Genomic DNA, 27,692 nt, shown 5'->3' on the forward strand with positions numbered 1-27,692 from the left:
CCGACCGGCACGCGACGGCGGCGTGGGTCGCGGGTCACCATGTCCACCAGGTCGTCACCGCGGCGAGGACGGACGCCGCCAGCTTCGCGCGCTCCGTCATCAAGGCCAAGGCCAAGGCCCTGGCGCGCCCCGCCTGCCCGGCGGCGCTGCAGCGCGGGCTGGCCGCCTTCGTCCGCTGAGCTGAAGTAGCGCCAGGCAACGGGCCGCACAGACGGCCCAAACGAGCTACGTGTCCCGCCTTTTTTAGTATTGTACATTTTATCTATTTTTTAAATTTACAATTTTTTTAGTTGTGCTCATTTTTTTTAAAGTTCCATTTTTTTAACTTTTGCTTTTTTAACCGATATTATTTTAAAATTTTTTTAAAATTCTGGACGCTCACATGATGTTTTCTCTGTTTCAGGTCGGCGCAGGGCACGGGGGGCCGAACCCACTTCGGTGGTAATAAGCCCCTCGCCGCCGCCGCTGTCCTGGAGCAGAGAAGCATCATGTGGCGGCCATTTTACCGAGCACTTCAAGCCTTTTAACCGTTTTATTAATGTTCATCAAGTTCAAACATCAAGAAAATTTCTTATGTAAAATGAAGTACCTGAGTTTTCCTTATTTTTATTTATTTATGCTATTATTTTTATATCACTTTTAAAATCAAATTTATATTGATGTTTTAAAAAAAAAAAAAATCAGCAATCATCAGAAAACCAGTCAGAAATGTTCTGATTGACAATCAGAAATCAGAGATGATTTCTGATTGACAATCAGAAATTAGAAAATCAATCAGGAAAATCCTGATTTCTGATTGGAAATCAAAAACTCAATCAGGAAAATCCTGATTTTGATTGGAAATCAAAAACTCAATCAGAAAATCTTGATGGCATTTACACCAGTGATGATGAATGATGATGATGATGATGATGATGATGATGGGGGGAGGGGCCGGGGTGGGGGTGGTGGTGATTATGATGATGAAGGTGATGATGGAATGTTTTTAGCATGTACGTATGAACTGTTTTTGTCTCGAGACATCACTGAAAAACCAAACGTGGTCTAGACCGCACCAACGGGTGTGGTCAAAGGGATGCCATTTATAAACCCCCAGTGGTGGGGGTCTAGACCACGTTTGGTGCGTTTGGTGTGGTCTAGACCACCCCAAAACGGGGCCCAAACGTGGTCTAGACCGCACCATACGGGGCCCAAAACGTGGTCTAGACCAAAAAAAACTGATGTGGTCAAAATGGCATCCCTGACCACACCAGGGGTTTCGGTCTGGACCACGTTTGGTTTTCAGCGATTTAGCCACATCGAGGGGACAGGCGACAGTCAGTGGACAGCGCCTCGGTATCGCTGCTTGGCCGTCTTTTTCTCTTTCGGGTTCGTTGTTCGTTATCGCGCTGGCCGAAGCAGAATTGACGCTGTTGTCGCGAGAGCGCGCGCTGCAGTAGGCTGATTCCGCATCGCGCATTCCGCATCGGCCCGTCTCTCTCGCGCCCACACGGGACGCGAGAGAAAGAGGAGGGGAGAGTCGGGCCACGAAGGCCCAGTGCCCAAGACGTTCAAGACAGTTCGAGACTGTACAAATCAGACTGAGTTATTCCCCGAAGATGGTGGCAGCAAGTTGCTCGTGGACGAGAAGGTGTTAGTTGGTGAGGTGCTGCTGGATTGGCCTGCAACAGCTTACTTCTTTCAGCGCTCCGTGCGTGCTCGGGCCCCTTTATACACGTGCGAAAGGGAAGGACCTTGCTCTCATTTTTGGTGAGTCGCAGAAAACATCACCAGCACAGTGCTCGCTTCATCTCTACGTAGTACAGTGTCCAGTTGTACAAGGTAGGTTTACGCCAGACCGCGTCTTGTCGTAACAGGCTTCGCGATGTCTCGCGGCCTGTTCCTTCAATCCGCGCCTGGCGTACCTACCTTGACCTGCGGCGCTAGCCTGCCTTCGGCAGGCATTGGCTTGTCCATCCTCGGTTACTTCTTCCGTGTTGCATGCTGGGGGGCTCAGACCCCCCTTAATTCTAGATAGAGTTGCTTCATCGACAGATAACACGATCTTGACCCTTGTAACTTTTTAACTTGTCGGGGCTGGGGGGCTCCGCCCCCCAGACCCCCTTTCTTCAAGACAGAGGTGATCTACCAGCAGAAAACTCGATTTTTCGCCGTTTTTTAGGTGTTTTTCGGCTATAAAAACTGAACCAGTTGAGCTAGGATAGTGAAATTTCGCGTGTGCCGAGCCAAGAACATACCTAATAAGCCTGCAAAATCTCAGCCAGATCGGCCGAGCCGTTCAGGAGGAGTAGTGTACACACACAGACACACACACACACAGACAAAACTTTTCAACCGCACTGGAGTAACGGGCTTCGCTATCGCTCAGCCAATTATTGCTATTCCAGGACTGTGACGTCACATGCCTTGTGTGCACGCTTGAAACCTTACGAAGCATTTTGAGCATACAAAGTACATACCAACTAATCTACTTTTTGTTATACGGAGAAATTGTCCGTAAATTATTATTTTCTTTGTAAGCTTGTATGCTCAAAATACTTTGTTATAGCAAGCTGCTTTTCTTTGTAAGCCTAAAGTAGTTTGTAAGGTTTTCTGAGTGTGTGGGCTTTGCTGACGCGCACTTCTCATGCCCCTTGCAGGAAGGCACAGTCACGTCGCTCAAGCACCTGCTCTCCAAAAATCCTGAGGGCGGTGTCTTGGCGGTGTCTGGACGTGCACACCGAACACTGTGCGAAAAAACCACAAAGAATCCTGTTAATTTTTTGCCGGGATTTACTGTAGTTCAGAACACAGGATTTACTGTGCCAGGTACAGGATATTCCGTACCCCACTCCCGTGGTACAGTAAATCCCGTACAAAGTACAGTAGATCCTGTAAAAAAAAAACAGTGAATCCTGTACTCTGAACTACAGTGACAGGTGACAGCTGTACTAATCACTACAGGATTTACTGTAATTTTTTCCCCCACAGTGAACGCTTCATTTCTTCGAGTCGATTCAACGGACGAGACTTTGGACCGCATTCCAGGATGTGGCCTCTGCGCACTCCAGTCCTCAAGATAACTTCCTCCCCGATCGTTCTCATCTTGGCGCTCTTCGCGGGCCACGCAGCAGGGGATGCCTTCACGCCACTGCAAGCCTTGCACGCGAACCCCGGCGACATGGTCACGTGCAAGATGGGCCCGGTGGCGCACTGGCTGCTGGCGTCCAACCGACCCGGCTACTTCATCAACGTGCAGCCGGGCTCACCCTCATTCGAGGTGAAGGAAGTCCACTTCTCGGAGGCCGGCGGCAAGAGCGACATCCGAAAGTGTCGTAATCTCGGTCCTGGTCTTTTCGGCGCCTGGGCCGTGGCGAGGGCGCGTCTCCCGCACCTGGACCGATCAGTGTACTACCACCTGCTGAGGTGCAACTGCGAGCACTACGTGAAGGCGTGGGCGGGGATGCCCCTCTGCTCCAACCAGGCCGCCATGTGTCCCTGCCATAAGTGCCGTCAGTATTTGACCGCCCTCCCCATGGCCCGTACCTCTGAGTCGCTGACCAGCCGCCGTGGTCTCTTTGGAACTGTTTCCAAACTCTTTGGCCACTTTAAAGCCAGGCGGATGTAAGGCCCTCAGGCCTCCCAGTGCACTGTGAAATTGAACCAATAAAGACTGTTGTTGTCAAACTCAAAATCTCAAATTTAAAAAGCTGACGCAAACGTGTGCAAACAGACAGCACTGTGGGAAAAAATCACAGTAAATCCTGTTGTGATTAGTACAGCTGTCACTGTAGTTCAGAGTACAGGATTTACTGTACTTTTTTACAGAATCTACTGTACTTTGTACGGGATTTATTGTACCACGGAGGTGGAGTACGGAATATCCTGTACCAGGTACAGTAAATATTGTAGCCAGGCACAGTAAACCCTGTGTTCTGAACTACAGTGAATCCCGGCAAAAAAATTAACGGGATTCGCTGTGTTTTTTTCGCACAGTGAGGTCGTGTACGGAAACTGGAAACTGTAGTTGTGCAACATGAAACCACTGTAAAAGATTTTTGTAACTGAGCGTGACTGCCCCTTTACTTTGAAATTACGTAATTTAGTTACCTATCCTTACACTGGTAAAACTAAAGCGTAACTCTATGCTTGAGTCAAGCATAAAGTTACGCTTGAAGACGTTACGCTTGAATTGAAGCATAGGCTAGAAATTCCCCCATGCATTTAGATAGGGGAAATCTTGGAGGATGAGCCTATTACGCTTGATTTCAAGCGTAAACTGATTACGCTTGAAAACAGTGGGTAATACTACGCTTTAGTTTTTTCACAATTCACAATTTGCAGTTCCCCACCTCACCTCACCTACCTCACCATATGAAGTGTGAATTTTCTTAACTTAATATAGCCTCAGTTCCTGCGTTGCGACACAGGAAAGCAGAGTGTAGCACCCCAAAAATTTTGGTTCGGTACCTGGGCAATCCTCAATCCTTTGCTCTGGCAACTTGCAAAATTGGTGGCTACTTTCATCTGCGTGAGAGTATAAAACGTCGGATAACCTGACGTGCCATCATATGTTTCAAAACTGCCGAAAGATATGGGAAAGGGGAGACGAAGGTGAAACAGTAGGCGAAGGGGTGAAGAGAGGAAGGGAGGGGAAGAGACTACATCGCTCTGATTGGAGGAGGGGACGGGCAGCGTGCGTGTTTTATGGGCGGCGCGTGCCGCAAGACGCGCAAGGCGTGGGGCACGCCGCACGAGGCTCTGCCGTGAAGACCGCCCCATGCCGAGCCACGCCGAGACACGCCGCGCACAGTGGTGGGCCAGAAGAACGGTGAAAGTGGTCAAAGGTGGTCAGTCAAAATCTCGGACGCGTTTCGAGCTCCAGAGTCGCTAAATGGGGCTCGAATCCAACGTGCGACCCCACCAATGGATTGCTCTCCGAACGAGGAATCCATTGGTGGGGTCACTAGCTCCATTCGAGCCCTGTTTAGCAACTCTGGAGCTCAAAGCGCGTCTTGAGTTTTGGCTGCCTTCACTTCGGCCCACGGTACCACTGCAGGCCATGCCATGTAACGTCACGCCACGCCACGCCTTGAGGTCTCCGGCAAAGGAGCAATTCGCCAATTAAATAGTTCTTGCATCCCGGTTGCGTTTCGTTTGGCATGAGAAGGACGGCGCGTGGACGTAACAAGCCTTTAGGATCGTAAAAAAAAAAATCATGGCCTCGTTTCACCCAGAAAATAAATAAACAGGTAATTAGAATGTACTTCCGAAAAAGAGGGTTCGTGTGAGAAAAACAAGCCTCTGGAAATTCCCAACGAGCCAGAAAAGGCTTATGTCCGCGATCTGGGCTCGTGAAATAGTTTTTAACAGTGATCCATGTGGACGCGTTCTGTCTGTCCTTTGACTTCTTTGTGAGTCAACCCGCGTGGGTTGAGTCTGGTTGAGTCTAGAGAGGTTTGGGGGTGGTCTCGCGAGCACAGCCTTGCGTAGCGCCGCGTCCCTTGACCAGTGTGTACACGACACGTGCTCCCTGCCGGCGGCATGCCAGGCCGCCTCGACCGGCACCGGGCCGCCCCGAGGGGCCGCCCTGCCCCGCCGCACCCACCAATGGAAATAAGTGTCCGAAACGAGAAAACATTAACCGAGGGGTCTGGCCGGGGTTTGACTCCAAACTCGGCCCTGGTTGCTCTGTCTCTCTCGCACTCGCGGGTTGTCCCGTTTGAGTGCGAGAGAGACAGAGCGACGAAAGCGGAGCAGGGCCGCCACGGGGTGGCCAGGCCAGCCAGGGGCGCCAAGGAGGGTGGCCGTGAATACCAAAGCACGCGTTAATAGGCCGCGTCTGCAGACTCATTCCGAGAGTCGTTTTCGTCGCCCTGTCTCCCTCACGCCTGCATGGGACGCCCCACGAGTGTGAGAGAGACAGAGCGACGAAAACGACACCCGGAATCAGCCTGCTGCACTGGCCCGCAACTCCTTGCATGGTTTTTCCCGCTCTTTCACGGCGTCCCATGAAGCCCAGCCCCTCGGAGCGCGGCAAAGTCTCCACGCGAAGTGAACTTTGGCTCAAGGTCGACGGTTGCATGACTTTACTATTCAGATTTTTCATTGTCTTCGTCGGTCTTGGTCTAGTGAAGAGTGGGACAGTTATCGAAAAAGGTTAGTACTCTCTCTGTCTCTGTCTCTGTCTCTCTCTCTCTCTCTCTCTCTCTCTCTCTCTCTCTCTCTCTCTCTCTCTCTCTCTCTCGCATGTGTGTGTGTGGCCGTGTGTGTGCTTGGGCCTTCCCTCTCCTTTTTACTCACACAGTGTGCTGGCGCAGGCGGGACGCGCTTTTGGTCCAAGTTAGTTATCGCGCCAAGTTTGGGAACAACTACAGTGGTGGTAATCCTCCCCGAGATCCTCCTCCCTGCCCTCCCCCCCTCCCTCCCCTCCCCTCCCTCCCTCCCTCCCCTGCCCTGCCCCGCCCTCCCCTCCCCTCCCCTCCCTCCTTTCCCTCCTGTCCTTGTCATCGGCGCTCCTCTCCACCATCGCCTCGGACCTGCAGCCAACACTCTTATCACAAAAACGTGGCTCTGCAGAACTCATTCCGAGAGCCGTTTCCGTCGCTCTGTCTCTGCCGCACCCATACTGGACGCCCCATGAGCGCGAGAGAGACAGAGCGACGATACGACTCTCTGAATCAGTGTAGTGCAGGGTGCCGACCTTTGCTTGGCCCCTGTCTCTGTCAGCCTGCCCCCTCCTTCTCCTTGCACCCCCTTCCCTCCTCCTTCAACTCCCCCTCCCCCTCCCCCCCCCCTCCTTTCACGAAATAAGTCGGCGCGACGTGCAAGTCTGCCGCTAGGTATGATGATGTATGGTGGAGCAAAGGGCTCGGACACCGTCTCCGCTTTTCTTTCTTGTTTTTGTTTTTCTGTTTCGTTTTTCCCTCCTGCTCTCCCTGTTTTTGTTTCGTTTTTCTTTTCCCTGGCCCCGTGCGTGTTGCCGCTCTGCGAGCTTTCGATTTATTGTGTTTCACTCCTTGTCTCAGGAATCCCGTTGGTTGGACCCTCTCCCATTCTTTTTTGGGGGGTTTTGTTTTCTGTCTATTTGTTTTGTTTCTTTACTCTTCTGCCTCCCCCGCCCCACTTGCTCTGACGTCATCGGTCCGATTTCTTCGCCACACGTGAAGCAGAGACTCCGATGCCCCCGGCCGAACTGCAGCACGCTGCATGCTGAGTCGAAACAGCAACGGGCCAGCGGGCCAGCGGGCCAGCGGGCGAGAAGACAGGTTGAGGCGTTCGAAATTCTTGACGCGTTTTGAGCTCCAGAGTCGTTAAATGGGACTCGAACCAACCAACGGGATTCCCACGACAAGGAGTGAAATGACCATGAGGATGCTTCGTCAGAAATTCGGGCTTTCCGGCCCCTCACAGTACGGCGTACTACGAGCACTGTGTTCACAGCGCACACGTGCCGAGACGTCGTGCTTTGTGCGTGCGCCTCGACACGCTGCACAGTGGGCCAGAAGACCGGTGGAGGCGGCCAAAATTCTAGACGCGTCTTGAGCTCCAGGGACGCTAAACAGGACTCGAACCGAACCCTTGACCCCACCAATGGATTCCTCGTTCGGAGAGCAATCCATTGGTGGGGTCAAACGCTCGGTTCGAGTCCTGTTTAGCGACTCTGGAGCTCAAAACGCGTCTAGAATTTTGGCCGCCTCCACCGGTCTTCTGGCCCACTGTGCGCTGCCGCCTTCGCCGCTCTGTCTCCCTCGCACTCACGGAGCGCTACGGAAGCGTGCGAGAGAGACAGAGCGGCGGCACACTGTTATTCCCAATGAGCCTGCTGCATCGCGTCGGCGGGTCGCGTCGGCGGTCGTCGGCGGTCGCATCGGCGGGTCGCGTCGGCGGGTCGCGTCGGCGGGTCGCGTCGGCGGGTCGCGTCGGCGGGTCGCGTCGGCGGGTCGCGTCGGCGGGTCGCGTCGGCGGGTCGCGTCGGCGGGTCGCGTCGGCGGGTCGCGTCGGCGGGTCGCGTCGGCGGGTCGCGTCGAGGGGTCGCGAGGCAGGTCTCTCTTTAATGGCTGCAGGGCGCCTCAAATTGAGCGAAAATGATAACTGAATCCGATCCGGCGACGCGCCGCCGCGGAGGCTGGGGTCGTCTCGCAGGGAAGGGCCAGGCTGGCTGGCTGGCCTTAGGCTGGCCCACCCCCACCCCCACCCCCTCGCAGCGCTTCCGGTGTAAGTCTCCTCTTGCTCGGCCCGCGGACTGACTCCGAGAGTCGTTTTCGTCGCTCTGTCTCTCTCGCACTCATGCAGCGTTCTGTATAGGTGCGAAGGAGGCAGGACGACGAAAACGACTCTCGGAATCAGTCTGCTGCTCGCGTTGTGCGGCACGCCGCCCCTCTAACCTTCCTCACCTCTTCCCTCCCCCTCCCATCTTTTCCCTTCCCTTCCCCTCCCTTCCCCTCCCTTCCCTTCCCTTCCCTTCCCCTCCCTACCCTTCCCTTCCCTTCCCTTCCCTTCCCTTCCCTTCCCTTCCCTTCCCTTCCCTTCCCCTCTCCTCCCTTCAGACAGCAGGAATCCAGCAACGGGTGGCACACGGGGTCGGGACTGGCCCGGCAGCCCTTTTCGAACCAAGAGCGCCATTCAGACACCGGATGCGCGCGTCTTTCCGAATTTACCTGACAAAATTCCGAGGGGTGCCCGACTCTGGTGATCGTGTGTACACTTCGTCTAGTAATCACTGGAAATCACATGCCAAGTGTGAAATGATTTCGCTGCTTTTGTCGTTGGGATTTTTCTTATGAAAATAGGCAAGAAATGCTCGTAACTGGCCAAAATTTTGAAGTTTATGTCGAGTGTACACTCCTGAGCAAAGTGGTGGAAGATCTGATTCAATTTGGGATCATCACAGGCGGGTATGTGTCGGGGCCGCAACGGCCCTTAATGGTAATGTTGTCAAGGAGCAAGGTAGGCCACCCTTCCACCACGAGTGTGTTGCGGGCCAACAACCGCCGGTAACCGCCGGCCCTCTTTTGTGGAAGCATTGATTTGCTTGACACGGTCGCTGATTTTCTGTGGACTCGATGGCTCTCTGCAAAATCAACTTCATCTTACTCAGTTCACTTTACTGCATACTCGGCCACCGGGAGTCCACTTATGCTTCCCAGGGAGTGATAAGTCTGGGAATGACTGTATTGGAGTGGAGTATGCTCCTGCTCTACAAACTCAGACAGTGTATCACTCACGAGAACATTCCCAGGAAATTGTCATGAGTAGTACACCGTTAAGTTTGCTGATTGTCTCCTGCAATGGAAAGGCAACCAAGCAGGCGGGCTGCCTCCACTTTCGACTCGACATTGACTCCATTTTCATTTGCCCCTTTCCGCCAGGAGAATCTTGTTTTGCTCTATACCTATTACACCTCGCGTCCAGTTCATCTATTTTATGGCCATGGCCATCCCGTGGCTCGCTTAAAGTGTGCAAATCCATCTGATGGCGGCGTGAGAGCCCCCGCTGCAAAGCTATAGCGCTGTAGCAGTGTGCCAGGACCTGGACGTTTCCAATTTTCCCCACCCGTTTACTGGACCCGATGCCGACGGATAGCGGGACGGATAGTTTCGTCGTTCTGTCTCGCTCGCACCCCTGAGGAGCGCCCCGTGTGTGCGAGAGAGACAGAGCGACGATTCAGCCCTCCAGAATGGTGCGGCAGGGCCGGACCCTGCCGGTCGGCCGAAGGGCGGCGACAGTTTCGCGGTCGCAGTGTAGAGACCATGGGCTGCAGCCTCGGAGGAGGGAGGCACGGTGGCGGCACGGGGCTGCCCAGCGTGAAGCCCCAGACGCGTTTTGAGCTCGAGAGCCGCTAAATGAGGCTCGAACCGAACGTGTGACCCTACCAATGGATTCATGGTTAAGAGAGCAATCCGTTGGTGGGGTCACACGTTCTGTTCGAGTCCCATTTAGCGACTCTGGAGCTCAAAACGCGTCTGGAATTTTGGCCGCCTCCAACGGTCTTCTGGCTCATTCACAGTGGGTCGGGGCCTTGCTGGCTGCGCATATTTCTCGCTGCGGTTCAGGGCTTAGCTTAGTCGGGACACCAAGTGAGTGATCATCTGACAGAACAACGTACCTTCGTAGGGAATCCCATGGTAGATACACTGTTATGTACGAATGCCACAAGTGAAATACGGTCCATCATGACAGTTTGCCTAGACACAGAAAACAATTTTAATTCGAAGCCATAGTGCAGTTTTTTTTTTTTCAGTCCTTGCCTGGCAAGAAATCCGGACGGCCCCGGGATGAAGGCCAGTAGAAGGGCTGCACCACTGGAAGGGCCTGCTCCTGCCTCCAGTGTATCACGTCGCGGCTCTGTCCTCCGACCCTTCGGTCCTTCGGCCCTGCCACGGCCCTGCAGCCCCCAATAAGTGGACAAGTAAATCAGCCCACCCGGGCAGCTTCCATTTCCTTGTCTAGGACTGGACTGCCCTAGCAGTGCCCTAGCAGTGCCCTCGCGGTGCGCAGAGCTCGCAGCGGTCACAGCGGCCAGTGAAATACTATTGCGTGAATCGGCCACCCTATGCAGACTGAATCAGAGAGGCGTTTTCGTCACTGTCTCTCTCGAACTCATGGGGCGTCCCGTAGATGTGCGAGAGAAACAGAGCGACGAAAACGACTCTCGGAATCAGGCTGCAGGACGCGCCAGGAGATGAGGTGAGGAGCTCGTGGTCGATCGGAAGGGCTGCCCACACTGCCCAGTGATCAACGGTTCGGTCCCCTCCCCAAACGGCTCTGTCTCAAAATTGTAGACAAGGGTGGCAAGGGCGGCTCAAAAAAAGTAACACAGCACAAGTAACTTTTTCAATTTCAATCATAGACTTTATTTACTCTTTATTAAAGCTTTCTGGAAGGATTGAGAAAACGGTACAACACAATTATTCTCCTTACCACTGTGGAGCAGGAAACTAAAAAATGACAAAAAAATTACCGCAAGGTGTTAGTGTATGGCAAAAGGAAGTCAAAAAGGGGCAAAAATGCCATAGTGAAGAAACCTACGCAGTTAAGCTTATCACAGAAATAAACACAGGAAAACACAATGTCTGCAGAAGTTGAGGATTATATCCAGCATTAATCAAGTTCAAAGAATACGTCAAACATTTCTATGTAAATATATTGCTATCAATTAAGCTTCAAAATTAGGTTCTTCCTATGTCTCTAAAGTAGTTTTCAAAAGTCAGCAAAATCAGAAATGTAATGCACACTTTCATATATCTTAAATCTTGCCAGTGTAATAAAAGCTTACAAAAAATTTTAAATACTCAAAACTAACAATACAAGATGCAATTCCAAAGTGACTGAATTTACTTTAGTCAGACTACATTAATATACGTCAATTGTACATTGAAGTTATGGAAGTTGTGAAGAGTAATGAATGTTACAAAATATCAGAACTTGAAAATAAAGATATTAAACTCAAAACAAAATTCTTATTACTTTCAAACTGTCTCTGACGTTCAAACTAGAAAACAAAAAACATATTTTCTGGGAAACCAATTGACACTTTGATGTTCAATATCATACCAACCATTGCAACTAACAAACTTATACCTTGAAGCAATCAGAAAAGTCATAAGCGTTAATGCTCGATGAGCTGAAGTCTAAAGTAACACCTCTCAAGTTTGGACAGAGCATCTGTACGCAGATTCAATACTTTCAATACTGCAAAATAAGATTTGAAGGTCAATGCCTGCAATAACCACACTCCTGTTACTTTCTACCAAAGTTAGCAGCACCAAAGTAGTGGGGCAAAATAATTTTCAAATGAGCGATCCAAAATCATGCAGAGGTAATGATTAATAAGGGGAACAAGGCATTATAGCAGAAATAATGTTGGGCAAGCATAGGCCAGTGCAACCTTACATACATAGAATATGTAGATAAATTAAACAAGTAACTTAAAATAAACAGGAGGAGCTCCTTTTAATAGTGATTTATGATGAGCACATAAACTATTTCATGATGAGGTCAACACTACAGTGAAATATAATCTTTTATACATTAATATACATGATCCCAATATGGGGTATCTATATGCAACACACCATCCCAGAAACCATTCAGAGATTTATAAACCAGAAATCACAGCACAATCTATATCTTCAATATAAAACTCTTAATTAATAGTCTGTATTTAACAGGCTACCTTCACTATTGAGAAAACTCACAAGTTTTGCAAAACTACTCTACATTACACGGTATAAGCTATTCCGATATGCAGAAAAAAGTTGCACACTACTTGTATACAAAATAAAAGATTAGGCAAAGCATTCTGTATTGCCATGGCTTTAACGTTGACCAGTACATCACAAGACATGAGAAAAGTATCCTCACAATAAAAAATCCAGAAAAATAAAGACTCATAGGTAGGTTATTTATATAAACATCTGACAAAGTAACAATTTTCTTCTGAAATTATATGACAAAGGAAAATTTTTCAGACCCAGCAACTGTATGAGTGCCACAAGTCACATATCACAAGGGAAAGAATCAAGTCTGTTTCCTTGAACATGTGTACCACACCATTGTTAATGCTTCATGCTCCCCTGAGATCATCTTAACATAGCCAGAGGAAAATTACAGTAAAATTGACACAAATGTTATATTTGGACACAGACAAAACTGAGCGCATGTTATCCATGCTAAGCTAACGATGAACTCAAAGCAGAACAGATTGATCAAGTACATTAGTACTAGTGTTCTGGCACACATTAAAAGAACCTTTCACCAAATTTGTATTCTTCTTTGAAAGAGGGCAAAGATTGTCAATAAACAAGGTATTTCAAATCATGTTAAACATACTAATAAAGAAACAAAATAGAGAAACTGCAAGACAAAATAATAAATACTACTTACTTAAATAAATGCCAATACAAGTTACCAAACATAATACCAGTATTTTTAACAAAAGCTACAAGCTGACAATGATTTCTATATTTTAATTTGTAGGGGAAAAGGCTTGGCTACAGGCTAAAGGAAACTCTCATTCATCTTCAGAATTCATAATCAAACCAGTAGCTCCTGAACTGTTAGTACATCCATGTGTATAAATTACATACATAATACGAGGGTTTAGGATAAGGGTACGCAAGGGAATGGGGGTGGAAGTTATAGCTAACAAACTCAATTATCATCAATTAAATAGACAGCTGTTCTATTATCACATAAATAGACTAATTTAGTGGTGTTTTGCATACTTCTAAGTATGCTTCTAAATTTTAAGACAAAAATAACATGAGATTTAAACAGAAGCCCTGCATAATTTAACTTCAAAAATAATAAATCAAAAAACGGGCGGGCAAGCTCATTTTCTGAAAGAACTCAACAAGCAGTGAACAATGTTGGTAGTGGTATCATCACTTATCAATGTTGACATTCAGCTTTAAAGTAATACACAGATGTTAGTCTTTGAGAGAAGTACGGTAAGATGTTGCACTCCAAAAGTTTAGCCATCCAGCTGCATGTCACCATCATCATTATCATCTACATCTTCATCACCATTGTCATCTTCTTCAACATATTCTTCCACCTCCATTGGGATGTATCCTTTCCCAAGATGTTGACACTGATCAATGACCATCTGGCAGAGCAGTTTTACTCGCTCGTTCACATCAGTTTCCAAGAGATGCCTCAACAGAGGAATACCATTTTCAGATTCAAGCAACGGACAATATTTGTCAGCTGAAATCATACAGAAACAGATACAAAGTGATTAAACAATAGATGGCAGCAAACACGAGATTTTCTTAAAAGTATGGATACTTACGGTAAACCCTTGTGAGGTTTGCAAGTGCCCATGCAGCCCAATGTTGGCATTCTGGAGTGTGAGACTTCTGCAGAAGGCCCAGGATTGGTTCAAAAGAACGATAGTGAATGAACCTTTGAGTACTTAAATCCCAGCACTCAATAGCGAATACCATTCTTCTCAAAGCTTCAACCCTAGAAGGATCGTCTATAGTCCAGAACTCCTCCCCATCTGATGCCATGTTTGAAAGAACACCAGCAGCATTGTAGCTCACCTACAAAACACAACAAAGGCACAATGTCATCTCTTATGTGTTACCAAAAAAAAACAACACTTATGAACTTAAGCATGAAAATAATATTACCTCAATGCCATCATAATCCAAGAGTTTCGTTATTTCCTGGACAAATCGGCTGTTCATGAGATTAGGGCGCAACCAACTAACCTCTGCAACATTACCCAACAGACCCAACATGTTGCGTATCATTTCTTCTTTCTTGGGGAATGCCTGTTAATTGAAGCAATTTAATAATTTACCACAAAACCATACAAAAGAGATCTTGACCTGAAGCTCCATGATAGAGTAACTTAACCATAAGTTAAGACAACATACCCTTAAGCATCGGAGGAAAAGATCCATGCCATTCCCATCCAAAAACCGTTGACAATTTTTAGGGGTTTCATCAGTTGCATTCCACATAGTAGACCATGCTGTATCAAGAATTTCTCCACTGAGTTGTTTTTTCAACTGATATTCTATGACAGCAAGCATTCTCTGTAAAATTAAATACATGTTCAATTAGTGCACTCTAGTAAGAAATGTTGTAAAATAAAATTTAAGCTATACTTACATGAATAGTTCCGTAGTCGCCCATAAGTTCTTTGTCTTTACTGTCTACTGTGACTGCAATAGAGTTAAGCAAAGTAATGCCATTCCTACGGATTGGACCGTCACCAGTTTCCACTCTTAAGAGCGTCAACTTGACAATACGTTCAAAATAAAATAGCTGCAACAATAACCAAAAGATCAGTTCCACCATTACCTTTCAAACTGAAAAATAGCTATGTTCTGCAGTGTTACCAGTAAATTAGTTTGGAAAGAGCCTAATCACACCAGTATGCGCAGCCAGCTGTCTCTCTCATACTGTCGAATAGGCACCAACTTAACCACTGTGGGCAGAAGTCGCCTAGTAGACAGGATATATTACAGCCCGCCACACACTGGTAAGACTGGAATCATTGTTTCCACTTTTCTGGTCTGGTGACACTGGCACTGTGCTTGTCTACAAACCTCATGAGGAGTAAAGCGCAAAATGAGGGTGAGGATTAGACAGCAGTTCTTCATCATTGTGGCTGTAGCGTGGGCCTCCAATCCATTCAAAAGGGTCCACATGAGTCTTTGCTTTGTTTGAGTGTGCTGGCCCTTTTGCAGGTGCTTCATGAGGTAATACAGGGAGGCACTGGAAAAAACAGAAATTGAGGCATGTCAGGATGGTGGCACAGTATAAACCTTCATCACTTCTTAGGGAATGAGAACAAGATTGAAAGGAAGGTACTTGAAAAGTGACTTTACCTGCCAGTTGTTTGAATGCTTTCATCATTTAAGTGACGGTCCATTATTTGAATGACAGTGTGTAAGCACTCTTTCCAATCATTGAACATTTCATTGCGTAAGATGAAGAAAATTTCATGCAATACATTTTTCAACATGGGAGGTCGTTCCATGTAAGCTGACGCAGCTACTAGCAGTTGCGCTTCATTTGCATCTCCTGAGACCTATAAGGAAAAAACCCAACGCTCAAAACAGTACCTCCTAAATTTCCACAAAAAAATGAAATAAAAGGTGCTAAGGAAACATAACATTGCCCAAGAACAAAATAATACCACATACCACTTTTGCTGGGATGTGGTGTCTGGTGCTAGCAGCATGACTAGTGTAGAATAAACCGAGAAAATGGAGGGGATTGCCTGCCCTTGACACTAAACCAGGTATATCAGAAATTCCATCTTTTGCCATTGCAACGGGACCTAAACAAGTTTCAATGCAAAAAGGGCAAAATTATTAGACAAAGTTTTAAGGAGAACTCTGAATCCACAAAATGCAAAAGAGTTTCATTCATTACCTTTCCCAGCCAGATTGGAACCCGAAATGTCGAGAGATAACAAGTGAGGAAGGGAGGTGACGATTAAATCTAGATAGTAGTCTGGGCGCTTATACATTCTTGGGGTCTCTTTGGGCACTGGTTGTGACAGGTCCAAGTGTCTGGGAAATCAAACAGCAAAGTTTAAAGTCACATTCAAAGTTTCCACATGACAAAAAGTGGTTAAATCCACATTTTTACCTCAAGTTTTTGAGCTTGCACACTGATAGAATTGTAAAATGCATTTCTTTCACATTATACAAAATAAGTGATGTGAGGTTTTCCAGAGCTGTTATGTACGACAAATCACCCAGGTTGCAGCAGTTAGATAAATCAAGGTGAGTTAAGTTTCGTACAGGTGAAATTAAAGATTTAAGTCTGGTTTCACATCCACTTAAGTCATTTATAATTAACTTCTTCAAGTTGCGAAGTTTAATATCAAAGCTACCACTGAAAGAAAAGAAAATGATAATTAAGATGAGAAATATTTTCAACACTAAATCATCTGTCTTGAACAGTTTCAAACATAAAGAATGAATAAAATTAAAATACTTACTTGCTAATACACAGTGCAGGCATGCCTGTCAGCAAACTTCCATTATTTGCTAAAGTCAAAGACTGCAACGAATCTCCTCCATACTGGTTGAGGTACTGAATTAGATTTGGAGTGAGCCTGTCACAATTTCGGAGGTCCAATTCAACCAACTGTTGTGTCAGAACAACAATCAGACCAGCATCTGTGACATCTGCGTTCCGAAGATGGAGGCGCTTTATGTGACAGTTTGTGCAAGCCAACAAGTGATCGTCCACTGTGTAGCCGAGGCGTTGGTACATATCGATGATCGACTCCCATACTTCAATAGGTAACTGAACATCTTTTCTTTTCAAAATGTCAACATTTTCGGCAATGTACTTTAAGCACAAAGACTTGAGCTGGGGCGGGGATTGCGACCACAATGACAGCAAGGCCTGCATCATTGCTTCCCTTTGGTTTTCAATTATTTATTCACATCTGTAACAATCTGGAATAAGGAAAGCAAGATTAAAAACAATCAAAATCTGATATTTTTTAAAGAAAATTATAAAAATATTGCCAAACAGATCCGTGTTGGCAAAACACTCAATAACCTACACTTGAAATATAAACAAACATTAAGCAAGCCTTTGTTCAGGGTTGAAATCAAAGTTTCACCAAATAACAACACACCCGCACTGATATTGGTCCCACAGCGAACCCGAATCACCACGGGACGTCTCAATTTGGTTTCATATGTTTGGGTGGTCATTGAGACATGGCCACAATAACAATGAGATTTTCCCCACCACCATGGAGGAGCAGTCAGAGTCATTCCACAAGACAATAAAAGGGGCAGCGCCAGGACCGAGGTTGGGGCAATCCCTCTCACTGATACCGTCTGGAGGCCGTCCAGTCAGAGAGCGGGGCGCGAGGGAACGCCCGCGACCAAAATGCGAGCCATTTGTTTGTTTTGGACTGACCTTTCGAGAAAGCAGGCGACAGTGACACGGGCCAGACGATCAGCTGTTCTCGTTTCGATCGCCTCGCTCGCCTCAGCGTGCTCCACAAAGTCGCTCACAGCAGGCAGCTTGCGCGCGCCCTGCGACACAGGGCAAGGGCAGCCTCAGCACGGCACATTCGCCAAACTCTCAGGCCTCGCGAAACGAAAAGGTCATGGCGCACATTTACCTATGAAACAATGAAGGATGGATGGTGTTTAGTGTTTTTCATGGATGTTTTCATTCTCACGTATCCGTGTGATGCGCATGCGCAGGGCAGGATGGCGTACACTGCGTCTGCAGCGCGCTCGAAAACATTTCGGACGCACCGCTCGCACCCGCCCGCGGCCGCGCGGCCCGACTGCGACGAGGCGAGCGACTCTCTCGGACGCGTCCCGGGCGCAGCTGCACACAAGGACGTCGCAGCCAACACTCCGCGCGAGGCTGCGTCCGCTGCTCCTTCTCAAACTGTGGCCGAAACCTTGCGTGCAGGGCTCGCGGATCAGCCTCTGTCGGTGAACTGGCATTTGGCACGGCGCGTGGACCAAGGAAAGCTGGAGAAACCCCCGCGACGCCGCTAGCGTTTCGCAGTGTAGGTTGGCAGCCGTGCGGTTTGCTCTATTTGCACGACGCGCGCGGTTTGAACCGAGGTTTGAACGACCCAGCTGACCCAGCCAGCGCGGGAGCATCCAGCAACCAGCCGAGCGATTCAGAAGGGCCGCTTCGTCGCTGTCTCTCTCGCACGGCTACGGGACGCCCTGTGAGTGCGACAGAGACAGAGCGACGAAGCGACTCGTCGCTATCAGTGTGCAGGCAGCCAAGGCGGCCAGAGGCGCGTGAGGATCGATGCAGCCCCGACGGGACAAAGGGGCTGGCGGGGCTGGCGGGGCTGGCAGCCACCGCGGCAAGGTGGCCGTGACCATGGCGGTGAATCCAGTTCAAGGGACGACGCAGACCCGAGGGAAGGGGGCGCCCATAAACCAGCTGGTCTTACTGGTGTTTCTTCTCTTTGAGTTTCACGTTAGCGTTCGCGATTTTTATGCATTTTCTCTCGGTCAGAATATGGCACCCCCTGATTTTCTTCGAAACGACACAGAAGACAACAATAGAAGACGCAATTTTTAAAAAAAACGAAAGGAAGTAAAATTGCGACAAATCCGTCAACAATCCATTCTCGTAACAATGTACCACTAGTCACAATGTTGCTTTTGTCTTTAAAAAAAAAACAGGGATACTCTTTGTGGTTTTGAAGCAGAACCGATGGTGCCGAGACTGTGTAGGCCGTCAGTCGTGCAGCGGTGCGTAGCGGGCGTGCCTACCTCGCAGTTCGCAGGCGCTACGTTGCACAGGGTAGGCAACCAGTCACACAGTGGCACGTAGCGGGCGTGCCTACCTCGCAGTTCGCAGGCGCTACGTTGCACAGGGTAGGCAACCAGTCACATAGCGGTGCGTAGCGGGCGTGCCTACCTCGCAGTTCGCAGGCGCTACGTTGCACAGGGTAGGCAACCAGTCACACAGTGGTACGTAGCGGGCGTGCCTACCTCGCAGTTCGCAGGCGCTACGTCGTTGTACAGGGTAGGCAACCAGTCACACAGCGGTGCGTAGCGGGCGTGCATACCTCGCAGTTCGCAGGCGCTACACTGATACTTTCACCTACCCACACCTGCGCTTACCTCCCCGCAAATGTCCACGCCACGCCCGCCCTGAGGGAGCGCGCGTACGCACGGGCGGTGCATAGATTCGCTGGGGCTGCAACTTGGCTGTGCGTTGGAGCACCGAACTTGAAATCGAAGGCGCTGTTTGAAAGAGGGACGGACATGTGTTGTGCTATGCAGTGCAGTCGTTTGAACCTGAAAAACAGAGGACCATTTGTGACCCACGCTACAATCAAAAACGAAACGTGGTCTAGACTACACCACTGATCCAGTCAAACAGGTGCTGTTTTGACTGCATAGTTGATGTGGTCCAGACCACGTTTGCATGGAAAGATCGCGCCAAACGTGGTCTAGACCACACCAAACCCAGTGGCGTGCGCAGAAATTTTGAAAGGGGGCGGAGGAGGGGGTCACGCCATACTTTTTGCCTACTTACAGGGGGAAAAGTGACGCAATTTGCCTACCTTCCAGGCGGCTCTCTACTGGCCAAAAGAGGGGGTGGGGGTCATGAACTCCTCCCCCCCTCCTTGTGCACGCCACTGACCAAATCACACCAAACGTGGTCCGCACACCACACCAACTGATGCAGTCAAAAAAAATGGCACCCATCTGACCACACCAGTGGTGTGGCCTAGACCACGTTCGGTTTTTCAGTGGATATTTAACGCAATAAAGGACGCAATCTTTTTTGTCCAGGGTATCGCTGTCCCCCCCCCCCCCCCGGTTCCGGTCATCTCTGCGTCGCCCCTGCCGAGGCGCGCCACCGTGAGCGGACTCAACTCGAGCGAGCACCGACGCAGCGGAAAGATAGCTCGGCGTCAGCGCATTCTGCCTCGCGGCCGCTCGCTCTCTCACTTCTACGCACTTCTTCGCGAGTCGCAGAGGCAGAACGCAGCGAAGTCCAGCAGAGTCCAGCACAGAGGATCAGACTGTGACGGTGATTTGAAGTGGCAAGGCCCGCGGCCCGCCGCTTGGTAAGTGGTGACTTAAAAGTAAGAAGCACTGTCGAATCGAGAGGGCAATCCCGGCAACCACTTGCAATTTGTCTGTACTCAAGATTCTTCAAGGGGGCAGGACTCAGAGCGACGCAGTGCGCAGAGCGGATCAGACTGAGGTGGATTTGAAGTGGCCAAGGCCCACGGTTCCCGGCTTGGTAACGCAGGAGCGTAGAGTGGACCAGACTGAAGGGGATGTGAAGTTTCGAAACCCAAGACTCCCGGCTTGGTAAGTGGTGACTTTAAACAAAGAAGTACTGTCGAGTCGAGGGGGCAACCACAAGCAATTTTTGTGTGCACAGGATTCTTCAAGGGGAGAGGACTCGGAGCGCAGGGAGGATCAGACTGTGAAGGCGATTTTGAAGTGGCAAGGCCCGCGGCTTGGTAAGTGGTGACTTTAAACTAAGAACTTCTGTCAACACTGAGAATCCAAACGCTATGAGTACGCACTGTTAAAAAAATCAGTTGTAATTTTCATAACATTGGTTGGCATTTTTATTTTTACAAACAATTGTAATGAAAATTAACATCACAAATGATTGTAAATTGTTGTACAATCACGTTATGAAAATTCATATCATGTTATGAAAATTCAAACCCGCGTTTGCGAGGTCATTTTGGAGGCGTTAAGCAACAGGACAGCTTGGTGTTCATGTATATGAATACCTATCTGGCCTTATGCCATTTTTGGAACCGATTCTTCTTTGGATCAGCGGGTTTCGAACCCGGGATCTTTGACTTGTGGTGCACGCTCTTTACCGCTGAGCTACCACATTCCACGTCAGGCGGAGGGTCAGCTACCTGATGACTCTACAGTTCTACACGCGCCCCTTGGCCACGCCTCCTGAGCCAGTTATGAAATTCACAATCGTATTCGGAAAATTACGATTGTGTGCTCAAAATCAACATTTAAGATTCACAATTTTCAGAACATAATTTGAAAATTACCAACAATTGCCAATTTTATGACTTTCTTTTGAATTTTCGCATCAAGTTATGAAATTTGCGATGTTTGAGAAATTCATGTGCGTGTCCGGAAAATTCGGAAAACTGTCATCAAAATTGCTTTGAAGATTCATAACGTTTTTAACAGTGTACTATAGCTTCAATTGGTGCAATGGGTTTGAAGACGTTACACCCATTGGTGCAATGCTTTTGCATTGCACGTGAGATGCGATGCCGTCTCATGCATTAGCATGGGATATTTTCGGGACGCATATTGCACGCACGTAAGGTGCGATGTGACTGTGGCATTGCACGTGTGGTGCAGCATTGCACCACACGTGTTATGTTCATAGTGTTTGGAATCTCAGTGGAGTCGAGAGCTAGAGCAACCACTTGCAATTTTTCCGTGCACAATATTCTTCAAGGGAAGGAGGATGCAGAGCGGACGCAGAGCGCAGAAACTATCATCAGGCTGAAGGGATCTGAAGTTGCGAGACTCAAGGCTTCCAGCTTGGTAAGTGGTGACAAACTAAGAAGTACTATCAAGTCGAGGGCGTAACCACTTGCAATTTTTCTGTGCATAAGTTTCTTCAAGGAAGAAGGAAGACGCTGAGTGCAGCAGACAGCACCAGAGAGTGGAGACTGAGAAAGGGGATCTGGAGAGGCGAGACCCACGGCGGCTCCTGGCTTGGTAAGTGGTGACTTAGAACTAAGAAGTAGTGTTGTACAGAGAGTTCAGACAGGCGGTAAACTACTGCAAGAAATACACAGGTCGTTGGTTTTTGGTTTGCGCGATTTGGGCGAAACGGCGGAGCCTGAGGGGATGAAACTTGGTGTGGACCGTCAGAATAAGAGTTATTCTGGCTCGGACTAGAGAAATACACTGCAAATCCAAAGGCAATACTTTTGGTACCTGTTTTGGCGATACAATTGAGTATGGCTAATAGACCGCCTTACGGAAAAGTATTAATTGCCTTCAAAACGGTGATACACAAAAGCATCTCCAAAATTTGGCGATACTTCGGAGTATTGCCTCGATTCGGCATAAAACGTTGAACAAATCAAGGGGACAAGTCCTTAGTTTAATGCCGCGGTTTTGGCGATACCCAAAAGTATCGCCAAATTTTGGCGATGCCGTTCTGAAGGCAATACTTTTCCGTAATGCCGTTTGTACCACTTGGTATCGAGAAATTCGTGCAGGTCGTGACTGCTGCCTCCAACTGTACACAGTTAATGTTCTGTACTATTTTGTACGAGACATAACAGTTTTTTGTGCAAACGAACTTTTCGTACAATTTTTGTACGAAAAACTGCCCATTTTTCCTCATTTTTATACAAAATTGCGTACTTACTTATAGGAAAAGTTCGTGTGCAGTGTGTGCACAAAAAAAACGGTGATGTCTCGCACAAATTTTGCACAACATTTTGTGTGACTCACTTTCATCCTCAGTGCACGTCGAAACACACCCCTGTAGTGAAGAGGCCTCCATGCAATCACAGCTCGATCACCACTCCTATTCCTGGTTGACCCTTCGATTAAGGAGGGTTTATACTGAGTTTTCCTACGCTATTACGAGTTTCCTTACGCTATCACACGATTTTTACGCTAAAACGAAGAATCCATCGCGTGTGGTTATACGGGAGCATTCACAGTGCTCTTGCGCTATGACAAGCCCTTACGCTACGCCGAAAGGCTACGACGGGCGGTTGGTTTTAAGCCTTAATCCAACAGGATGTATTTTTCGGCGTGACAGGCCTTTACGCTATGACAAGTTCGCGTATCCGACCAATGGGGAGCCGCGTAAGCCGCGTACGGCCGCGTAGCGTTGGCGTAGCGTACTTAAGCGAACTCGTATTAGCGTACACGGTAAAAACGGTTCCTGGTTTTCCCAGGAACTCCCTGGAAATTGCCTGTCTCTACCATAGGCTTCCTAAAACCAGGTACCGTTTTTACCGTGTAAGGTCCAGCATATGGTCAATAATGTTGCCGTAGCGTAAGACCATCCGCGTAGCGTAAGGAAAACTCAGCATAAACCCGCCTTTACATCCCCATCTCCCTTAAAATAAAACACTCCCAGATGGCCGCCCTCTTTCCTCCTGGAACAAAAGTTCAGGTTCATGCTTGATGGACGACAAACATTCGTCATCATTAAAATATTGTCGAATCTCTTTGTTCCAGACGAATTCATGAGCGCCGCCAGTGAAATCAAAACGAAGCAGATCAAAATGACTACTATAGGAACAGCTTCGTCGCACCGACCTACTCTGACAGCAAAAAAAATGTTCGAGTGCTCAGTTTGTAAAGAGAAGTTTAGTTCAAGTAGTAACCTTCGTGTGCACTTTCGGACCCACACGGGAGAAAAGCCATTCGAGTGCTCAGTTTGTTTTAAGAAGTTCAGTCAAAGTGGAAGCCTTCGTCCACACCTTCGTACCCATACAGGAGAAAAACCATTCGAGTGCTCAGTTTGTTTTAAGAAGTTCAGTCAAAGTGGAAGCCTTCGTCCACACCTTCGTACCCATACAGGAGAAAAACCATTCGAGTGCTCAGTTTGTAATAAGAAATTCGGCGAAGGTGGCAAACTTCGTTTGCACCTTCGAATCCACACAGGAGAAAAGTCATTAGAGTGTTCAGTTTGCAAAAAGAAGTTTCGATTTGATAGTACCTTACGTGTGCACCTTCGCACCCATACAGGAGAAAAGCAGTTTAAGTGCTCCGTTTGTGAAAAGAAGTTTACGAAAAGTAGTCACCTCCGTTCTCACCTTGGCACCCATACAGAAGGAGAACGTCTTGGATGCTCGATTTGCAATAAGATGTTCAGTAACGGAAATACTCTTCGTGCCCACCTGCTTCGTTCCCACACAATAAAAAAGCAAGCTGAGTGTTTAGTTTGTAACAAGAAGTTTTCTGCTGATAACCTGCGTGTGCACCTTCGAACCCATACAGGAGAAAAACCTTATGAGTGTACAATTTGTAAAAAAAGGTATAGCAACATTCGTTTGCACCTCCGCACCCACAATGGGGAAAAGCCATTCAAGTGCTCTGTTTGTAATAAGTCGTTTAGAGAAGCTGGTAAACTTCGCTTGCACCTACGGACCCATACAGGCGAAAAACCTTTTGAGTGCTCAGTTTGTAGGAAGAAGTTTAACCAAGGTAGTCACCTTCGTAGGCACCTTCGCACCCATACTGGAGAGGAACCATTCGAGTGCTCAGTTTGTTTTAAGAAGTTCAGTGAAAGTGGAAGCCTTCGTTCGCACCTTCGTACCCATACAGGAGAAAAACCATTCGAGTGCTCAATTTGTAATAAGAAATTCGGTGAAGCTGGTAAACTTCGTTTGCACCTTCGAACCCATACAGGTGAAAAGCCGTTTGAATGCTTAGTTTGTGAAAAGAAGTTTAGTATTCATGGTAACCTTCGTGTGCACCTACGGACCCATACAGGAGAAAAACCGTTTGAGTGCTCAGTTTGTAAAAAAAAGTTTCGTACAAGTGGTAACCTTCATGTGCACCTTCGGACCCATACAGGAAAAAAGCCATTCGAGTGCTCAGTTTGTAATCAAAGTTGTCGCCATGATAATGGATTACGAAATCACATTCTTACCCATACAGGAGAAAAACCACACGAGTGCTCAGTTTGTTATAAGAAGTTCAGTCGAAGTGGAAACCTTCGTTTTCACCTTCGCACCCATACAGGAGAAAAGCCATTCAAGTGCACAGTTTGTTACATGAAGTTTAGCCAAGGTGGTCACCTTCTTTTGCACCTTCGGACTCATATAGGATAAAAGCCGTTTGAGTGCTCATTTTGTAGAGAAACCTCGAGAGAAACTGAGTTTTGATTGTAACCTGCGTGTGCCTTCAGAACCAATGCCCAAGGAGAACAAGCAGGTCAAGGTGAGGTCATAATGATGTCTAGGATGACATTCTGACGTCAACACGACATCCTCCAACATCAGTTTGAGTGCATTTTGACATCGTTTTGACTTGCTGTTCTCTCTGGGTGCAGGAGAAAAACCACGAGAGTGCCCAGTTTTTTTTTATAAGGAGCTAAGCCAAGGTGGTCATTTTGGTATGCAACTTCGCAGTCATACAGGAGAAAACCAAGAATGTGCTCAGTTTGTATTAGAAGCCTAGATGAGGTGGTTCCCATCTTGTGCACCTAACGTAGCAGCAATTGACTCAATGGAAAACTAATATAGTGAAAAAATTATGTGCTTGAATTGTAAAGTCCACAACAGGGCTTTTGTAAAGTCCACAACAGGCCTATATGCTCCATGGACACATGCTTTATTCGCAATAAAAAAAAATTCGTGATATCAGATTCAGTCAACAATTGTGGTAACACGCCACGTTCTTTTAAATGTAATGCCTCTTTCATCAATGTAACAGTCTGACAAAATTATTCTGTTATTTTCTTCGAAATGGACTTGCTTCGAAGGGAGGATACGGGGCACAAAAGAATCGTTCTGCAAACAAAATTTTAGTTAATTTTCTGGCAGCTGATTTTTTTATCGTGAGGGCAACAGTTCGCTCAGATTAGGGGTAGGTTACAAAACGCGTACTTTGCACTGTACAGAAGTTACAGATGAGAATTTAAGTAACTATTCTGCTCTCTGTAACTTGTAATCTAGTCAATGCCCGATGAAATGGATCACTTTTAATTTATTGTAGTTTTCCACTTTACATTTGCCAAAATAAATGTGATTTCGGTACTTCTCGAAAGTGGAAAAATGAAACGGGTAAGAAAAGAACAATATCCTGGGGAAGAAAATTACAGGCATTGGGGAGGAAAAGAACGCTCCATAATAACTTGAAGTGGGATGGATATTAAATTGAACACGAAAATAGATTTGATTTAGCGAGACAAGCTAAAAATGTCAACACGTATCGAGGGGTTCTTTTCAAAAGATCTTATCTGGGCGTTCCCCCCAGGAGAATCTTATCTGAAACGCTTGGGAATTTCACTCATTTTGATCATTTTTGGGATGCACACTAAATGGACAAAAAAAAAGTCCCGTGACATTTAGTGTGTGGATACGAGAGAAAGCGGAATATGTTTCTACATGAACTATTGGTTTCTTTGAACTTTCATATTCAAGTTTAAGTGAATTAAATCACAAATTATAATGATTTGTAGCTGATGATCAAACTGAGTGAAATTCATCTTTTTTTCTAGCTTAAGAGCATGAAACGGTACTGTTTTTCAAAGATGATGGTCTAAGAGGTGGTACCCTACTTGCTGGCGGCTGATTCTGTTGGAAGCAGCACTGCGAAGTACAAACATATTTTTTTAACCGTGCAGTTTGTTTGTAAATATTAAATGTAGAACTGGGATAAATCATGAGACTAGGACTAGTCTAGACTAGACAAGGACTATTTTTTTGTCGGCGGAATGACCCATCTTTCCAAAAGCACTAATACGGGGGTTCAGTGTTGTTTCATTTCGGAGGAACAGCAGGTGTTCTTTTTTTACCCAAGCCTACACTGTAAACTAAACGTTGTCAAATTTGTGAGACTACTTTTGGTTGTGACACGATCTTTTGTACAAATCATGTACGAAAAATTTCACATATTTCCCAGAGCAAAAGGAAAATTTTTCGAAATTTCGTGTCACAAAACTGTGGCCCCCAAAAAATTTTGTTGCCCACATCCCTTGTTGGGAAAACTTTGTTCCTGACAGAGTGAATTTTGTCGCCAACAACATTCCCGCTCCCAAGTCATAAATTTTGCAAATTTGGACCGCAAGAGTTTAAACATACATTGCCCACGTGATCATCCGGTTGGAGTTGTAATAAATGATTAGGTGTACTGACCTCAGAAAAAATCACGGAGACTGAAATGGGGCATCGGACCTGCATTACTGAAATGTCAGACCAATAACCTTTTGACCACTGCGCCGACACTTCGCCCACTTTCGTATGACGCTCGGTCTTACTTTTTTTGACCGTATTTCGGTCATACTTTTGTACCGCCGTTAGCGGAGGCCCTCGCTTATGCATTTCATTTGTGGCAAGTTTGAGGAACCCGCTGGAACCACAATGAAAGGATGCTAGGAAGGGGTGGGCATGGGGGCCTCCGGAACTCCAATCCTGAAAATTCCCTTTATAGTAGGACCCGGGAACTTTAGTTGGCCAAAGGCACAAGGTACCGGAGACTGGGAAGGGGCAAAGTGGGATGGAGCTCTAGAGCACGAATCACCCACCTTCATAAATTTCCCCCGTGTACGCTTTTCGCCCGGGGCACAATAGAAAATAGTCGGTAAGGAATCGACGTGTAAATTACCTCCGTGGCCTTAACAGTGTCCTTTTTCAACGTGCCAAAAGCTACGCTGGGTGCACCAACTTTTGGAGATTTTCTCCATTGAAATTTGTCAAAATTTAGGCAGTGTCTGAATGGGTTACAATCATTGCAACCATTGGGACATTTTACCATAATAGGAGACTTCCTTACTCTCTAAACGTTACGTACAACTTTGTACGAGACATCACAGTTTTTTGTGCACACGATCTTTTCGTACAAATCATGTACGAAAAATTGCACATATTTCCCCTATTTTGAGCAAAATCGCGTACAAATTTGTACGAAAATTTCGTGTGCACAAAAACTGTGATGTCTCGTACAAAATTTGTACAAAAATATTTAGTGTGTTCCCAACCATCCCTTGTTGGGAAAGCTTTGGTTCGCTGACAG

At 47.3% G+C, this 27,692-nt stretch overlaps 3 protein-coding genes across 5 annotated transcripts; 2 read left to right on the top strand and 1 right to left on the bottom strand.

Annotated features, from left to right (window-relative positions):
* Positions 1–1,717: 1,717 nt before the first annotated feature.
* On the top strand, positions 1,718–3,666 carry LOC117640032 (the record flags this gene model as incomplete). Its single annotated transcript, XM_034376222.1, is given in 2 exon segments — positions 1,718–1,749; positions 2,971–3,666. Coding segments are annotated over 2 exon segments (669 nt in total), but the record flags the coding sequence as incomplete, so codon positions are not given.
* A 7,141-nt stretch (positions 3,667–10,807) lies between these two features.
* LOC117640153 (protein zer-1 homolog) lies at positions 10,808–17,690 on the bottom strand. Its single transcript, XM_034376432.1, has 12 exons — positions 17,395–17,690; positions 16,454–16,919; positions 16,099–16,347; positions 15,880–16,019; positions 15,648–15,784; positions 15,330–15,532; positions 15,048–15,216; positions 14,608–14,763; positions 14,370–14,531; positions 14,121–14,264; positions 13,778–14,030; positions 10,808–13,692 (listed from the first exon to the last, which is right to left on the bottom strand). Exons 2-12 carry the CDS (start codon positions 16,873–16,875, stop codon positions 13,457–13,459), a joined length of 2,271 nt encoding a protein of 756 aa, XP_034232323.1. The 5' UTR covers positions 16,876–16,919; positions 17,395–17,690; the 3' UTR covers positions 10,808–13,456.
* A 2,192-nt stretch (positions 17,691–19,882) lies between these two features.
* Positions 19,883–24,897, top strand: LOC117640297 (zinc finger protein 26-like). 3 transcript variants are annotated; one of them, XM_034376686.1, is made up of 7 exons: positions 19,883–20,041; positions 20,125–20,291; positions 20,365–20,446; positions 21,433–21,521; positions 21,593–21,698; positions 23,187–24,554; positions 24,639–24,897. In XM_034376686.1, exons 6-7 carry the CDS (start codon positions 23,195–23,197, stop codon positions 24,785–24,787), a joined length of 1,509 nt encoding a protein of 502 aa, XP_034232577.1. In that variant the 5' UTR covers positions 19,883–20,041; positions 20,125–20,291; positions 20,365–20,446; positions 21,433–21,521; positions 21,593–21,698; positions 23,187–23,194; the 3' UTR covers positions 24,788–24,897. The 3 variants fall into 3 exon arrangements, with proteins under 3 accessions (XP_034232577.1, XP_034232576.1, XP_034232575.1); XM_034376684.1 differs by having other exon boundaries at positions 19,885–20,041; positions 23,187–24,897; XM_034376685.1 differs by having other exon boundaries at positions 21,433–21,698; positions 23,187–24,897.
* The last annotated feature ends 2,795 nt before the right edge of the window (positions 24,898–27,692 follow it).

Source organism: Thrips palmi, unplaced genomic scaffold, assembly GCF_012932325.1.
Source record: "Thrips palmi isolate BJ-2018 unplaced genomic scaffold, TpBJ-2018v1 HiC_scaffold_12, whole genome shotgun sequence".
Lineage (NCBI taxonomy): Eukaryota > Metazoa > Arthropoda > Insecta > Thysanoptera > Thripidae > Thrips > Thrips palmi.

Bases quoted from the DNA above. Each gene is read 5' to 3' on its own strand.
- LOC117640153 (XM_034376432.1), bottom strand. From the start codon at position 16,875: ATGATGCAGGCCTTGCTGTCATTGTGGTCGCAATCCCCGCCCCAGCTC. The intron at 16,348-16,453 runs GTAAGTATTTTA...CTTTTCTTTCAG, and splicing joins CCTGCACTGTGTATTAGCAA to TGGTAGCTTTGATATTAAAC. The intron at 15,785-15,879 runs GTAATGAATGAA...AAACTTGTTTAG, and splicing joins TTCCAATCTGGCTGGGAAAG to GTCCCGTTGCAATGGCAAAA.
- LOC117640297 (XM_034376685.1), top strand. From the start codon at position 23,195: ATGAGCGCCGCCAGTGAAATCAAAACGAAGCAGATCAAAATGACTACT.